General features: G+C 34.5%; 2 protein-coding genes across 2 annotated transcripts in view; both read left to right on the top strand.

The window, feature by feature from the left end:
• Positions 1 to 16,907, top strand: part of LOC145679089 (sodium channel protein Nach-like) — a 111,895-nt gene that overhangs the window by 57,813 nt on the left and 37,175 nt on the right. The window lies entirely within an intron of this gene.
• Positions 10,377 to 15,088, top strand: LOC145673363 (uncharacterized). Its single transcript, XM_081743003.1, has 2 exons — positions 10,377 to 14,201; positions 14,873 to 15,088. Exon 1 carries the CDS (start codon positions 10,670 to 10,672, stop codon positions 13,049 to 13,051), a length of 2,382 nt encoding a protein of 793 aa, XP_081599129.1. The 5' UTR covers positions 10,377 to 10,669; the 3' UTR covers positions 13,052 to 14,201; positions 14,873 to 15,088.

Here is a 16,907-nt window from a genome sequence, read left to right as displayed (position 1 = left end):
CCCTTCCTGAGAATGATTTTATAACTAAGTAACTCTATGGCTTATTGAACCCGGAGGTTCAATGCCGTGTTATAAAAGCTCTCCATTGACTTCTGTTCTTAGCCAACTGGATTCAGTTTCTACTTTGTATTCCTATTTGTACGATATCCATATTAATATTGTTCTCGCATCTGCGCCTTGGTCTCCTAATGGTCGTTTTCCGATTGGATTTTCAATTAAAACTTTGAAGACTTCAGTAATTACAGTAGAGCGTCGATTATCTGAAGTAATTGGGGGACATGGGTGTTCGGAAAACTGGTTTGTTCGGATAATCGAACTGTACATGTTTATTTGCCAAAAAGAAGTACTATTTGCCAAAAAGAGAACAGAAGGTTACTGTTTGCACCGTGAGAAGCTCTTCTTGGAGGCGCGCAATCCTTCAAACTGCGCGAAGCGGCACGCCTCAACTCTAAGCTGGCGCAGCTGTTGCTGTGAACAGCTTTGATACTGCTGCTACTTCTACAGCCAGTGCCAAACCGACAGAAGTGTGCTGATTGTTGAAACACAGCGACTGGCGGCTTGGCCGGTCAGCAGCGCCTTATGAAGGCCCCCCTTCCCATTAGAAGCAATGTTCCGCCAGTGGTGGCACAGTGCGGCGACTACTGTGGGAAACTTGGTTTGGGAGTGAGGGGGATGATGGACGGTAGGGTGGAAGAGTAACAGGTGCGAGCGAGTACACAGTTCGGTTAAGCGGTCATTCGGTTGACCGACGTTCGGATAATGGACGCTCTACTGTAATATTTTTTCTGACCAAAGTATGTACTTCTTTATTAAATTAAAATAAATATATATGCCAATTAGCGTGTAATGAAGATAAGGGTACCTTATTGAAACTGTTACGACTTATTTTAATTTAATACAGAAGTACATACTCTGGTCAGAAAAATATTAATTATTTAAGTTATAATTCCAGATGGAATGCGTTACATTTGAAAACTTCCTATCTTCTTCTGTTCTGGATACACAACCTTCTTACCTGAACCTCCTAGCCTTCATGATTCTAACAATATTTGATAAACGGTATAAATTATGCAGTTCCTTGTTACAAAGTTTCATGATTTTTTGAGTGTGTCAACATTTTATAGGCGTGACCATGTTCCAATATAAAGGGAAGCGTTTTAATTTACGTATAATATATAATGAGAATACTAAATCTGCCCATATCTTTTGAACCTCATGTGACAGAACATTCTTATTGTGATTTTCGAAATCAATGTGAGCATTCTCTTAAGAATTACTTATTTTGATCTCTGTGGTATTTAAACGTTTGTTGTTGTTGTTGTTGGGCAGTGTAATTAAATAAGAGTACTTAAAGACAACTATGTTGATTTTGCCTATTCATAATTTTTAGTAGATCTGATCTGTCTTAAGAATTATTTCTTTGAATACAAATAGCCAAATATATCTTTACATGCTAAATGTCTGAAATTGAATTTTATAATACACTTGTGCTTAGAAAATGAGGACAAATCAAGGAGTACCGGAAACTGTACTAAGATGGAAATTTTTACTCTCAAAATGCCGACATGTTCGTATAAAAGGTAATGTATGGTTACCTTATATCCTTGCAGTTGTCATCTTGATATTTGGAAGAAAGGAAGCAAACTTAAAAATACAAATTAGTCAAAATGGTCGGTATCCTTATAATTCAAAGTTAGAACTTCCTATAAATTGAATACGGCATGCTTCTACCCACCCGTTCAAATATGAATTTCCCGTCATAAAATTGCCGATCTTAATAACTTCTAAATGAATTGAATAATTACATCATCTTGAGTTAGGTCGTGGATTACATAAAACTACATCTTTTGGTTATTCCACAAACCTGTTCGAAATTCACTGGAAGAATATATTGGGGACATGAACAATAAGAGAAGAATTAAATTCTGTGTATGTTCTATTTGTAACAATTCGTTTGAAGTAAGAATGGCCAATTACATTTTGACCATTTGTTTATTTATTTACTTATTTATTGTATAAATTTAAAACGGAGTTTACGATTTTTATTCACTGTCTCCTTCAACATTTTCTTAATTTATTTAGAATTGTACTCTCGGCTACAATTCAGGGCACATTACAAGAGTTGTAAAAAGAATTATACTATGGATACAGTGCACTAGTCAACTTAGAATCAATAACGTAATTTCAGAGATGACAGTGACGTAAGAAGAAGGCCTAAAGATGCTCTCAAAGGTCATATGCAACGTTTTCCCATCTATTACTGCGCCACTTGTAAAAATATGATTTATAATATATATAAAAAAGATAGTTAATAAGGGTTTTGACGATAATCGTTGGAGACCATTGTAGTACAGTGTCAGAAAATTCTGTGTGGTACTTGAAAATTCTCCATCAAAGCACTCTCAGTGTTAGATCAAAGACTATGAACATGACACCTCTGATACATGACAGTAAATGAAGAGACACTTGATGCGATACTTCAAAGCAAATTGTTACATGATTTGCAGGAAACAAAACATGCAAAGCCACCCACATTTGCTACGATAGAATAGTAACGATTTTATTTTGTTTGCTTCGGCAAGCATATTTAAATGCCATTGTGATATATGATAATGAAGTTGACATTTCGCTCCTTTGTGTTTAACTTTACCATATCCATAAAGAATATCTTCATACTTATCTATAATGATGCAGTATTTGTCAGAACAGAAACATTGTGGAAATATATTAGGGTAACACAAAAGAGAGAAATAATGGTAAAATGTTTATTGAACAGAAAAGAATACAAATAAATGGTGGTCTGTACTTTGTTCTGAGCAGGGATGGAAGAACTGATCATATTTTTTTATATTGTAAAACCATATTTGTTTACATTGTACAATCTCAAAAAATATTTAAAGTAGAATAGAGGGCCTTCATAAGCGTGGGAAAATTTTGGCCGTGGGAACGTTCCAATGGGGCTTAAATCGTTGTAAACCAGTGTGTTGCTATGCTAGAATAAGGAAGTATACTCTTGGACGCCTACCAGATGTAAAAAACAAGATAAAACATGCCTTTTTTTCGTCTCCTCATCTTATATTGTTTAGTTATTTGAACCCCCGCCACCCCTGCTTCTCCTGGAAAGCCGAATATGTCGGAGTCAAGTTTCGACAAGCCTTTAGTTGCTATGTTCATAGCCTTTTACAGCTAGCACAGAAACGCGTGGGAAAATTTTGGTTTATTTGAACCTCCGTAACCCCTACTCCTCTTTAGTTGCTAGGTTCATAGCCCCTGGAATTGGGAGGCAAGTTTCGACAAGACTTTAGTTGCTATGTTCATAGCCTTTTACGGATAGCACAGAAGTTATCATGATCGAAGCTCCCCAATTGTAAGTCCTATCAGTTATCATGATCGAAGTTTTCCAATTGATTGATTGATTTTTGCTTTTCGTTATGTATTGAATAGCTAGATGCTCTTGGCCTTCATAGTCTTGGATGCTCATACTGGTGGACGGATCAGAGTCCTATCAGTTATCATGATAGAAGCTTCCCAGTCGATTGAATGATTGATTTTTGTCTTCAAAGAGCATAAGCGATTAAGCCCCTTGGTCCTATTCCCACGAGATGTCTGGAGAATATGAACTGAAAGCATGATATTCAAATGATCGAAGCTTCTCAGGAGATTGTATGAAATTGGTCTTAGTTGCTAAGGTAAAGATTATATGTCATAATTTTTTTAAAAGCGTGAGATGAGACACACTATATGAGTCTCATATCGAAACACATACTCATGCAAAATCATGTTGATTAGCCCCTTGGCCCTATTCCCACAAAGTGTCTGTAGAAGACGTGATAGTCAAATGATCAAAGCCTCTCACGAAATTGGCTTAGTTGCTAAGGTAAATATTGTATTTCACAATTTTTTAAAGACGTGAGACATGAAACCAGATATAAGTATCATAACGAAACACATACCTATACACTCCTTTCCCCCACACCTCCTGCGAATGGATTCCATTGATTGAGCAAATTCTAATAATGGAAACTTCTCATAGCATATCATATTGTTTAAAACGTAGGGTGTGAAGTGTGTTATATGAATATTCACAGGATGATATCTGCTATGCTAAGTAAATCGATATCACTTCCTGTTTAGTTGTTATGTTCATAGCCTTTGAGAACATCATGTTGCTAGAAACAAGATGAAACATGCCTTTTAGGGTTACCATCAGCTATAGGTTCATGAAAAAACACGCCTTTTCTAGTCGCCTTGTATTGGTTAGCTAATTTGAATTCCCAAGCCCCGCCCCCCTCCCGCAAAGACTCTTGAACGTCTACCGGATCTTCATCAGAGTCCTTTCAGTTACCACGATTGAAACCTACCAATTGATTGTGTTTTCAGCTTAAACTGTAGTGAGTGTTTTGTGCTTTAAGTTCTTAGGATTAAATCCTATCAATTGATTGTGTTTTCAACCTAAAACTGAAGTGTATGTGTGTTTTGTGATACCGCTCGTTCTTATTAAAATAGGTAAGTAAAATATATATATATATATATATGTTCTTTCTTCATTTAGTTATAAAGGCAGTTGAAAGAACAAGTGTATTTATTCAAAGTTCCGTTCATGTTCTAACATTTAAAAAAAAACACACAGACACATATGTGAATGTCTGTTTTGTTAGTCTCTTTCTTCCTCTGTTTTGTTAGTACATTGAACTTCATCTTAAAATGGTTTAGTTTCAAGAACAACAGATAAGATGCCATTGTCAAATGTTTTGATGATACGTACTACAACGAGATAACAAGACTGCCCTAGTTAAAAACACATAAGCGAACTTCTATGATGCTTCTAAGAAAAATGATAAGATGGAATTCTTGAATGTTTTCTGGTTCGCATTGCAATTGTCGCAAGAAGTGTCTGTAGACTTGGTATTTTAATTTTGATAATATGATGTATACGTCTGTCTTTCTGTTTGTAAATGAAATCTTTTAAACAATGAAGAGATTTACGTCCAACAATAAAGCCAACAAGGTCTGTCTGTCTTTCTATGTCGGTTATGCTAATGGAGGCGATGGTGATGAGTTGAGTTGATTTTAGTTCAGCGTCCCTTTCAACAGCAAGGCTATATGAGACGTGGACCTACTGATTATCGTGGAATCTGAACCACTAAGTTTTACGTCTTACAGTTATGTCGGCTATGCTAATGCAGACGGTGATGATGAGTTGATGAGTTGAGTTGATTTTAGTTTAGCGTCCCTTTCAGCTGCGAGGCTATATGAGACGTGGACCTAACGTGGAATCCGAATCACATGAGCTCCAGCCGGGACGATGGTAATGAGAAATGAATGAATGAAATGTTGCATTAAATTCACGTACACGGTGTTTGTCCATCGAGTTTTACGTCCTACGGTTACGTCTACTAGGCTAATGAAGGTGAGGTGATAATGAAAAAATGAATGAAATGATGTAATGAAGAAAGTGGAAGGAAACTGATGAACTCCGAAGGGAAATCCACGCATATGATGTTTGTCCACCACAAAGTTCATAGGGCACGAACTGGGATCGAATCAGGGACCCAAGCACTTGAGGTGAACGCTCTACCACTGAGCCACCGTGCCCTCTGGAACGTAAAATGAAATGATAAGGACGGTTTTCCGGGGACAGTCAATAGCATCTTTTCGTTAAGTTGTAAAGGAAGCAGGGAATTTGTGGGCGCTAAAATTAATGACAAGTATATAGAAAAAAAAAGACGTGATTTGAACACGGGACCTCATGCACCAGAGGTGAACACTCTACCACTGAGGCACTGAAGTTAATTTCATAATTTTCTAATGTTAATAAGAGTGAAATCTAACGTTAAATACACATACACAAGTCAACGAACTGAGAGAGAGTTTCTGTATCTGCAATGTCTACTTGCAAAGAGCAGAAAAATAAGATAACAGAACATGTTTTGTATTTCAATGTTGTTCTCCAGCTGTCGCGTCAACATTATCTTAGGTCATGGTTTCAGACAACACGAAGCGAAGATATGTATGTGTGTGTGTGTGTTTTAGGTAATATTAAAACAGTGTTTGAGATCTAAAACTTTACAAAACTAGTGTTGCTTATTCATCTCGGATGTCGTTACCTATGTCATATGATGTTGATTGATTTTTGAGTTTAACGTTCCGTTCAGCAGCGAGGCTATATGCAACACAAAGTTCACACGACGAAAGTTAGGATTGAACCAGAGACCCCAATCACCGGAGGTGAACGCTTTACCACTGATCCACAGAACCCCACGATTTCAACATGGGGCACAAATCTTCAAGTTAAAACAATTGTCTATTCTCAAATAAGAGAACATTTCTCCATTTCTTTAAGTTGATCTAGGAAGTTGAACTTTATACAGTTTTCTCCATATTATAGTCTAAGCTGTATGTGATATTACTTTAAAAGGACGAAAGTAGATAAAATATTCCCTATTATTATCATCAATTTCTTCTAAAATGCTCAGATTCCCGTCATAGAATTCGTATACTAGCTATGTACACAGGCGTGCATTAAGAAATTTTTTGTTGGGAGAGGTCCAAGCTTTGGGCGACGGGGCTCAAACACTACAAGCCTCTGTGTAGTATTGAACGCGTATTATTTTGCACTCGAAAAGACAATAAGTACTTGTAAAATACTTTCATCTATATTGTCATAGCGTCCCTTTCAGCAGCGAGGCTATATGAGACGTGGACACTAAATCACCAAGGTCCCCTATCGCATCACAAGTGAACGCTTTACCACTGATTCACCGAGTCCCCTTAGATCAAAGTACAGTACTCATGTAATAATATTATGTAACATAAAGTTCACTTGTCGAGGGGCTCCCTGGGGGTAATATTCATACACGTAAAATATTTTAAAATAAACAATATTAGTACCGATTCCATAGTTTTCGAAGGTGCTGTATTCAATAAAGACACTTTGAAAATAGTAACATGACATCTAAGGGGTAAAAAAAAAAAGTGGTGAGCTCATGGGGTCTCCCTAGGGGGTAATATTCATACACGTAAAATATTTTAAAATAAACAATATTAGTACCGATTCCATAGTTTTCGAAGGTGTTGTATTCAATAAAGACACTTTGAAAATAGTAACATGACATCTAAGGGGTAAAAAAGTGATGAGCTCACGGGGGATGATATTCATACACGTAAAAATAATTTAAAATAAACAGTATTAGTTTCGATTCCATAGTTTTCGAAGATGTTGTATTCAATAAAGACACTTTGAAATCAGTAACGTGACATCTAAGGGGTAAAAAGTGTTGAGCTCCCGGGGGGTGATATTCATACACGTAAAATAAACAACATTAGTATCGATTCTATAGTTTTCGAAGGTGTTGTATTCAATAAAGACACTTTGAAATCAGTAACATGACATCTAAGGGGTAAAAAGTTGTGGGCTCCCGGGGGGTGGTATTCTTACACGTAAAAAATAATATAAAATAAACAATATTAGTATGGATTCCATAGTTTTCCTAGTGTTGATTCCATATCGTGACAGGATTCCAATTTGTGACTTCCCGTGCACTAAAGATGAACGCTGTATCACGTAAGAAAAAGAGATGAAATCTTTTAGTTTAAAATGTCTTCCATCCCTCATTCACACGTTAAGGGGAGCATATGAATAAGACACATGTAGGAACGGTTTTCCGGGGAAAGTCAATAGCATCTTTTCGTTAAGTTGTAAAGAAGATAGCATTGAATTTGTGGTCGCTAAAATTAATGACAGTATAAAAGAAAGAAGTGTAGAGAGGAGGAGGAGGAAATACGGATTTCGCGTTCACTAAAATTAACGATAAAATTCTAAAACAGAATAAGTATAAAAGACCGTGTAATCTACATATCTTCATTAGTCAATACATTTGAAAGAGATTGTGAGCATACATTTGTTTCACTCTTCATCCCATGGAATAGGAAGAAAAGTTAAAAATATTTAAAAGGTATGATGAGAGATTATTTCATTGACATTATAAAGTTCTGTCTTATATAGTATATATTTATATATCTAATATATATTGATTTATAAGTAACAAAATTCATTTCTTTTTTATTTTAGGTTGCATACAAATAAAGATAAGTGTAATCCTTTTCCCTATTCCCGTTGATATTATTATTATTATTCCTTTTTAATTACTTATATATATCACATTTTACTTACTCGTATATTCTTTTAAACGCTTATATACCCTTTCAAAATATTTATATACATATATATATATTCCATTTAAATAAGATTTATATATCCTATTATATATCATATTCATATACTATTACATATACCATTTACATATATTGCATTACGTATATATACATCTGAGGAAGAAAAATGGCAAAAGAGAGTACGCAAGATTTACTGAAGGAGATTACGGTCTTCATTAATGACATTGAAGAAGAAGAAGAAGAAGAGGTAGTGGGCGTAAATAACGAAACGCAAGTTCTTTTAAGTGAAATAAATGCCATAATCGGGATAGAAGAAGAAGAAGAAGAAGAAGAAGAAGAAGAAGACGCAAAAGAAGAAATGGAAATAGATCATCATGAAAAAATGCAAGAAGAAGAAGACGGAGAAGAACAAATGAAAATAGAAGAAAGAATAGAAGAAGCAGCAACAGAAGAAGAAGAAGAAAGAGAAACTATTGAAATTCAAATTCCAGTAGAAAAAGAAGAAGAATATGATGAAGAAGAACTATTACAAATATTGAACAGTGCTAGCAATAGAACGATAACAGAAGAAGCATCAGGCCGTATTAAAGAAATTATAAAGTGGTTACAAGAAGGAACAGAAGAAGACGTCGAAGAAAGGAGAAATGAAGAAGAAGAGCTGCTAAATTTCACGTTTTCCCAAATAATAGGAGAGGATTACAATAAGGAAGAGATGAAGATAGAAGAAGAAGATGATAAGTTTTACACGAATGAACTAGAAAATTGGATTAACAATTTGTTTCCCGATCCCAGAAAAGAAGAAGAAGAAGTAATATATCCCTCAATTATGGAAATATTAGCAGAGGCTAATACAGAACACGAAGAAATGGAAGTCGATTTAGACGACATAGAAAAAAGAATGGACGAATTGCTAGCCGTATTTCAAGCACAACGAAATTCAAATATACAAGTAGGATTCGGAAATAACAACCGTAATGATGGACACAATAGATTTCATATAATAGAAGAACGAAGAAGACAATACAGAAGATACAATATGGAGGGTAGAATGCTACGATTCCGTCTAGCCCCCGTACGTGCAGATGAAAACCCTTTTACGGCAATTGAAGCAAGTCTACGGGCACTAATAGATTATTTGCTACGTAATGTGGACCAGCATGATTACGTAGGAATAACAATTACAAATGAGAGAGAAGGACACCGCCCTTTTTGGTTGTCATTCAGAGAAGCAAGAAATCTTTCAGCAGAAGTTCTATGGATAAGTTATGAGAAAGTACTGCAAAGTAATGCGGCTTTTCTTATAAATGAAGATTGCATCGTGAATTTTCATCATGTACGTATGCCAAGAGGACAAGGTCCTTTGAAACAACATATTATGAATACTGAAGAATACGTAAAGGCAAAACGTGGTATTGTTACAATTAAGAATAAAGGTACAAGGTGTTTAGCACATGCAATCGTAGTTGCCATAGGACTGAAAAAATACAAGGGAAGAAATCAAGCTGAATACAGAAGATATGTAAATCAATATAAATATATAATTGAAAAAGAAGCAGAAGACCTATGTGAATCTGCTGATGTAGATCTTAGTCATGGTGGTGGAATTCCTGAAATTCGTAAATTTCAGGAATATTTAAAGGATTATAAAATCACAGTGTATAGGGGTTTTTCAGGAAGTGATGTTATGTTTGAAGCACCACCAAGTGATAACGAGAGAACTGCTTTAAATTTACTGTTTATAGATAACCACTACAACGTCATTGAAAGCTTGACAGCATGTTTTAGCTGTAGTTATTATTGTGAAAGTTGTCATAAGAAATATGAAAACAAGCATGCACATTTGAAACATTGTACAGCTGTATGTTTTCGTTGTCATCAGAAGCCACCATGTGACTTTAAAGATATCCATATTACTTGCAATGATTGTAATCGAGAATTTTATGGACAGTCATGCTATGACTATCACAAGTCAGCGCCGTATCAAAATGGAAAGCCTTTATGTTCCATTGTGAAATGTTGTGACCAGTGTTTGAAAATTTATGTAGTAAAAGAGAAAGGTTCTCACGTATGTGGAGAAACTTATTGCAACATTTGCTATGCTATAGTACCACCCAATCATGAATGTTACATGAAAGTGAATGAAAGAAGAAAATCGAAAAAAGCCAATGAAAAAATCATCATGGAGAAGAAATCTATGATTCTGTTTTATGATATTGAATGCACACAAGATACGAAAATAGAAGATGAGGACGCAAACATATATGAACACATACCTAATGTCTTGGTTAGTCAACATGTATGTTACCAGTGTTATGAAGATAACAACATCAAGAATGATTGTGTCATTTGTGGAAAGCGAGAAAATATTTTTGACGGAGAAAATGTAATAGAAGATTTTCTAAAACATCTGCAACAACGTCGACCAAACATTAAATCAGTAACCTGTGTTGCCCATAACTCAAAGGGATATGACGCACATTTCATCATTAAGACCATGGTTGAGAAGATGAATTGGACTCCAGAAGTAATCATGAATGGAGCAAAAATTCTCTCTCTTAAAATAGGAAACGTAACCTTCATCGATTCACTAAGCTTTCTTCCTATGCCCTTAAGTAAATTAAGTGGTGCATTTGGACTTCAATCGTGCAAAGGATATTTCCCACACTTCTTTAATCGACGTGAGAACCAAACCTATGAAGGGCCGCTTCCAGACATTAAATATTATGGAGCAGATACTATGAAAGTAGACGAAAGACGCAAGTTTCTCCAATGGTATACCGAACATCAAAACGACACCTTTAAAATGAAAGAAGAACTCATCAAGTATTGTGTACAGGATGTCGAGGTATTACGTCAAGCCTGTATTTCATTTATGAATACATTTGAATCTGAAACTAATGTCAATCCCTTACTTGAATGTATTACAATTGCCAGTGCATGTAATTTGGTATATCGTAGAAATTTCTTAAAGGAAAATACAATTGGTATCATACCAAAGAACGGATATCGATGGAGAGATGTACAATCAGTTGAAGCAGTACAATGGATAGCTTGGGAAGAAAAAACCAGAAACATCCAAATTACCAATGCTGCACGTAGTAAGGAAAAACGAATAGCATCAATGAAAGTAGATGGTGTATGGACAGATCCCAACACAGGAAAAATACACGTCTGGGAGTATGAAGGCGATTTCACACATGGTTGTATCTACTGCTACCCTAACGACAGAGATAAACCCATCTATAACAATGCTACAGATACCATGGAATTTCGATATGAAGCAACAAAGAAGAAAATCCAAAAATTAAAAGATTTTGGCTGTGAAGTGCATGAAATATGGGGTTGTGAATTTAAAAAACAATTGGCAGGAAATGAAGAGATGAAGAAGTATGTTAGTAATCATCCGTATACAAAGAAAACACCATTAAAACCTCGTGACGCTTTTTATGGAGGACGTGTGAATGCCATACGTTTGTATCATAAAGCAGAAGAATCTGAAGGAGAGACCATAAAATACAAAGATGTTATTTCTCTTTATCCTTTTATCTCTAAGACTAAGAAGTTTCCAATTCGTCATCCTACTATCTATCTGCCTGGAGATTCAAATATTCCCACCATTGAAGAAGTAGAAGGATTAGTTAAGCTCAGTATTTTGCCTCCAAAACAACTGTTTCATCCTGTCCTCCCTTATAAATCAAATGATAGATTGATGTTTCCACTCTGCCGTACATGTTGTGATGAATTAAACCAAGCACCTTGTAATCACAACGATGAAGACCGAGTGCTACATGGAACATGGGTAGCAGATGAAGTAAGAAAGGCATTAGAAAAAGGATACAAAATAATAGATATTCATGAAATATGGGCATATGACGTTGTTCAATATGATGAAAAAACAAAAAGTGGTGGCTTATTTGCAGAATACATAAACACCTTCCTGAAAGCAAAAACAGAAGCAAGTGGATGGCCAGCATGGTGTGAAACAGATGAATTAAAGAAGAAGTACATTCAGCAATTTTATGAAAAGGAAGGAATACGTCTAGATGAGAACAAAATTAAACATAATCCAGCACTTAGAAGTTTAGCTAAATTAATGCTAAATTCATTTTGGGGAAAATTTGGTCAACGTGAGAACATGGGTCATGTCAGCATTATTAATGAACCCAAGGAATTATATGAAAAATTAACATCTCATGATATAGATGTTCATCAAATATTCCCAGTAAATGATGACATGTTATATGTATATTGGCAATACAACGATGACGTTCCTGTTTCACTACCAACAGTAAATGTTGTCATAGCCGCATACACAACAGCACAAGCAAGATTAGAATTGTACAAATATTTAGATCAGCTACAAGAAAGAGTATTATATTTTGATACTGATTCCGTCATTTATACGCAAAAACCTGGTGAAAGTACAATTCCAACTGGTGACTTTTTAGGCGATTTAACAAATGAAGTCCTCGAATATGGTAAAGAAGCCTATATTTCAGAATATGTATCGGCGGGCCCGAAGAATTACAGCTTACGTATTTTTGATCCCAGCACGAAGAAGGAGTTTCAAGTATGCAAGATACGGGGCTTTTCATTAAACTATGAATCTTCAAAACACCTAAATTTTGATGTAATGAAGAAAATGATAGTAGATAATGAAGAGGATGCAGAAGAAGAAGAAGAAGAATCTCGTCCCACGGAAGTCAAAATTACCAATGAGAAAAAAATTTGCCGCAGGAAAGACCATACTATCGTCAGCATGCCCGAAACAAAAATTTATAAGATAAATTATATTAAACGACGTAGAATTCCAAATTCATATGATACTTTTCCATATGGCTACACTACTTCCAACAAAAGAAGAAGAGAAATGTAATAAGGCCCTTTATAAATATACGTATAAGGAAAGAATGATCATATTCTTTAACATGGACACGACGTGGAAACATCCCTTTTCATGAAAGTGATAAAGCTGTGGCTCCTATTAATGACTTTTTAAATTCTATGTTCAGTGAAGTGGAAGTGTATTTAAATAACAAACTGATTTCATTTCCATCTCATAATCATCCATATCGATCATACATTGAAAAACTGTTAAATTATGATGATTCTGCTAAAAATACTCATCTTCAATGTGCATTCTGGTTTCAAGATACTGCTGGACATATGGATGCAACATCTAGTGGTAATAAAGGATTTCAACAACGTTATGAATTAACAAAAAAAAGTGCAAAATTCGACATGCTTGGACATCTTCATTGTGATATTTTTAATCAAGATAAATTTTTAATCCAAGGAGTAGAATTACGTCTCAAGTTAATTCCTGCAAAGCCAAACTTTTGTCTCATCGCTAGTGATGCGTCTGTTGAAGCTAAAGTGAACATTTTAGACGCTGCTTTACATATTAAAAAGATTAATGTTAGTCCTACAATAAAACTAGCACATAACAAGCTTCTACAATCAACAACAGCCAAATATCCTCTCACAAGAGTGCAAATGAAGTCATTCGTCATTCCAAAGGATCTTCAATCAAAAACAATTGATAATTTATTTATAGGAGTATTACCAACTCGAGTGATTGTGGCGTTTACACAAAATGATGCCTATACAGGAACAATAACTTCAAATCCATTTCATTTCAAACATTTTGACATCAATTTCTTCTCTCTATACATTGATGGAAAACCTGTACCTTCAAAACCATTACAACCAATTTTCGAAAACAACCTCTATGTTTCCTCATATCATACCTTATTTTGTGGATCAGGCATTCACTTTTCCAATCATGGCAACAATATTCCTCGCCTTGACTTTCCTCAAGGATACACTATCTTTGTTTTCGACATTACTCAAGATGGAGAAGCCAGCGCTGTGCAGCATTGGAATCTTATACGTCATGGGTGTGTTCGTCTGGAAGTTCATTTTACGAAGCCTCTACCAGCACCTATCTCCTGCATTGTGTATGGAGAATTCCAATCTCTCTTAGAAGTGGATCATCAGAGGAACATCATCATGGATTTTTAAAGGTACGTTATTTAAATATCATATCATATATGTACATGTCTGCATTTTTATACATGATGTCCTCTACACTAGATTTATTGAATGCTTTGCAATCAAATTCTTTATTTCACAATCATTTCGTTGGCGTATATGCAGCCAATGAATTACCAGCACATGTTCCACTACCTGCAGCTATCATCATAAATACAGATCCCTTGAACAAACTTGGCACACACTGGATTTCCGTATATATTCATACTGATGGCCGTGCCCACTACTTCGATACGTTTGGATTTCCTCCATATGTAATGCATCATATTCAATTTCTACGTAGAAATTCCACTTCTTATACATTTAATAATAAACAAATTCAAAGTGTGAAATCATCCTTATGTGGGCATTATTCATATCTTTTCCTATGCTTCAAAGCTAAAGGAAAGTCCTTAAATGAATTTCATTACACTTTCTCATCAACTCCAGAAAAAAATGATCGTCGTTTGCTGTATTTACTTTTACAGGTAATCATGTCTTCATTCTTCTTCTTCGTTTGTTTTGATTACTTTCTTTTCATATTATTGCAGGTAGCCATTTCTTCTTCTTCTTTATTATAATGTGTTTGTATGTATTATTATTTGTTCATGATTATAGATAAAATAAATTTTAAGTTTGTTTTTCAATTTTTTTTTCATTTCAGAGAGTAAAAGATCGTCATCGTGTGTATGGACATCATCTTCAATGTTCAGATTGACTTGTATCTACGTTTCATCATCATCATCAACAGCAGTAGTATCATCAGTGAACAGTATATGGCAGTTGTAAAGTTATCATCACAGGAACAATGGAAACAAAATCTAACGTTCTTTTAAAATGTACTATACTTACCGTCGTTTTAATTGTGTAAATAGTTTCATCAGCAATAAACAATTTGTATTATTTTTTCTCTTTGAAAACAAATGTTTTATTTCTTATTTTCTCCGTTTCCTAATAAATAAATATGTTTTATGATCAGTTATGTAATTAAATACACATATCATAAAACATATTTTTAAGTCATTGAATTAAAGAATTTCATAGTGATTTAAAAAAAGATTCTAAAACTGATTTTTAATTCAATGATGTAATCATATAACTACATAATAATAATAATAATGAATTCAAATACTTAATCAGTTATTCTTTCGTAAATTAAATCAAGTATGTGAATTCAATATTATTATTATTATTATGATAGGACTTTTGTTTTTAAAATTTTAATATTAATTATTTTAATTCCTTTTTTTAAAATTAAAAAAAAGTCCTATCATACTTAAGACAAAGTTGTATAATAATAATAATTTCAAATACTAATTTCTATTTTAACATTCATTTCAAGAATTTGAATTCATTATGATTATTATTATTATTATTATTATACGTATCACTTATAATATACGAGGAAAAAAAATGTTAGGATTTTTTCTTATAAAAAAACTTTAAAATCCTAACATATTGAGGTGTATGAAACGAACACAAAACACACACAAATAAAACATTTCACTTTCCACTATATATATTTTTATTACATTTAATATTACGTTGTTTAGCATACATGAAAAAAACAAATCAATTTCTCCTTCTTTATGAAGAGTCGTTCACTTCATTGATACCCTCCGAAGGTTGAGTTTCGGTTTCCCCCCACCATGGCTGTGTCGATACACTATCAAATAAATCAGCCATAATTGAGTCTATGAGTTTTTGTTTGCAAAATACTTTCATTTCCAATTTTAATCGTTCACCATCAATGTTCACATCACTGTTCTTATCAAGAGAGACACTTGGAAAACTAATGTTCATACCATTAATAATACTCTGTTCATCTACACAGGTATGGATTCCGGCAAGTCCTCTGCATGTAAGACACTGTAATTGTACATGATTACGAATAGTATCTGTACACAAGTCAAAATATTCACGTAGCACAACACTACAAACTTTACTGTTTTTCACAGCATGTTCAATACACGGTAATATTTCCAAGAAATAAAGCCAATCACTTGAAGATAAGTACACAGTGTTTCGAGGAGCATGAAGTGTTCCTTTCTTCTCTAACATCACTAATTTTTCACCCATTAGTTTTCGTACCACAAGTTCGTTTTTTCGACCAAGAGATTTTATAAATGTAATTTCCACTTGAGAATTTAAATAGTCCGTAACAAATGGGGTTAAATGTACAAGTTTCTCCCACTCTGCCAAATTTAACTCCACTCCAAACACAAGTCCTTTGCCAACACGAATCACTGGTTCAAATGTATCACTATCCAGTCCAATGCAAATTAATTTGGTTTTCATTGAATTAAGTCCATATTCAACATTTAACAAGTACTCTTTCTTGGTATCCATAGTTGACGCACAAGCACTCAAAGACATGTTACACCAGTCGCTGGTCAGCACAGAATAACGACACTATGCATACAGATGACTGCGCATGCATGAAGAGGAGGGGGGCGAAGAGGAAAATTCATGTTTCATCTTGTTTGTACATGACACCATACACTTACGATGAGTAAACCAGTTCAGTAAATTCAAGATCGTGCATGTTACGTCCAGATACATTAATCTTCATTCCTTTATATATTAAACAGACATTTCCACTTTGTAAATACGTTAATAATGCACCATTATCTGCTTCCAATTTTTCAGTACAACGTCCAGGTAAAATCACTTTTTCACCTCCTTCAAATGTCACACAG

This window comes from Thermobia domestica, chromosome 2 (assembly GCF_964235325.1).
Source record: "Thermobia domestica chromosome 2, izTheDome1.hap1.1, whole genome shotgun sequence".
Taxonomy (NCBI): domain Eukaryota; kingdom Metazoa; phylum Arthropoda; class Insecta; order Zygentoma; family Lepismatidae; genus Thermobia; species Thermobia domestica.
This window is presented reverse-complemented; position numbering and strand designations above follow the sequence as displayed.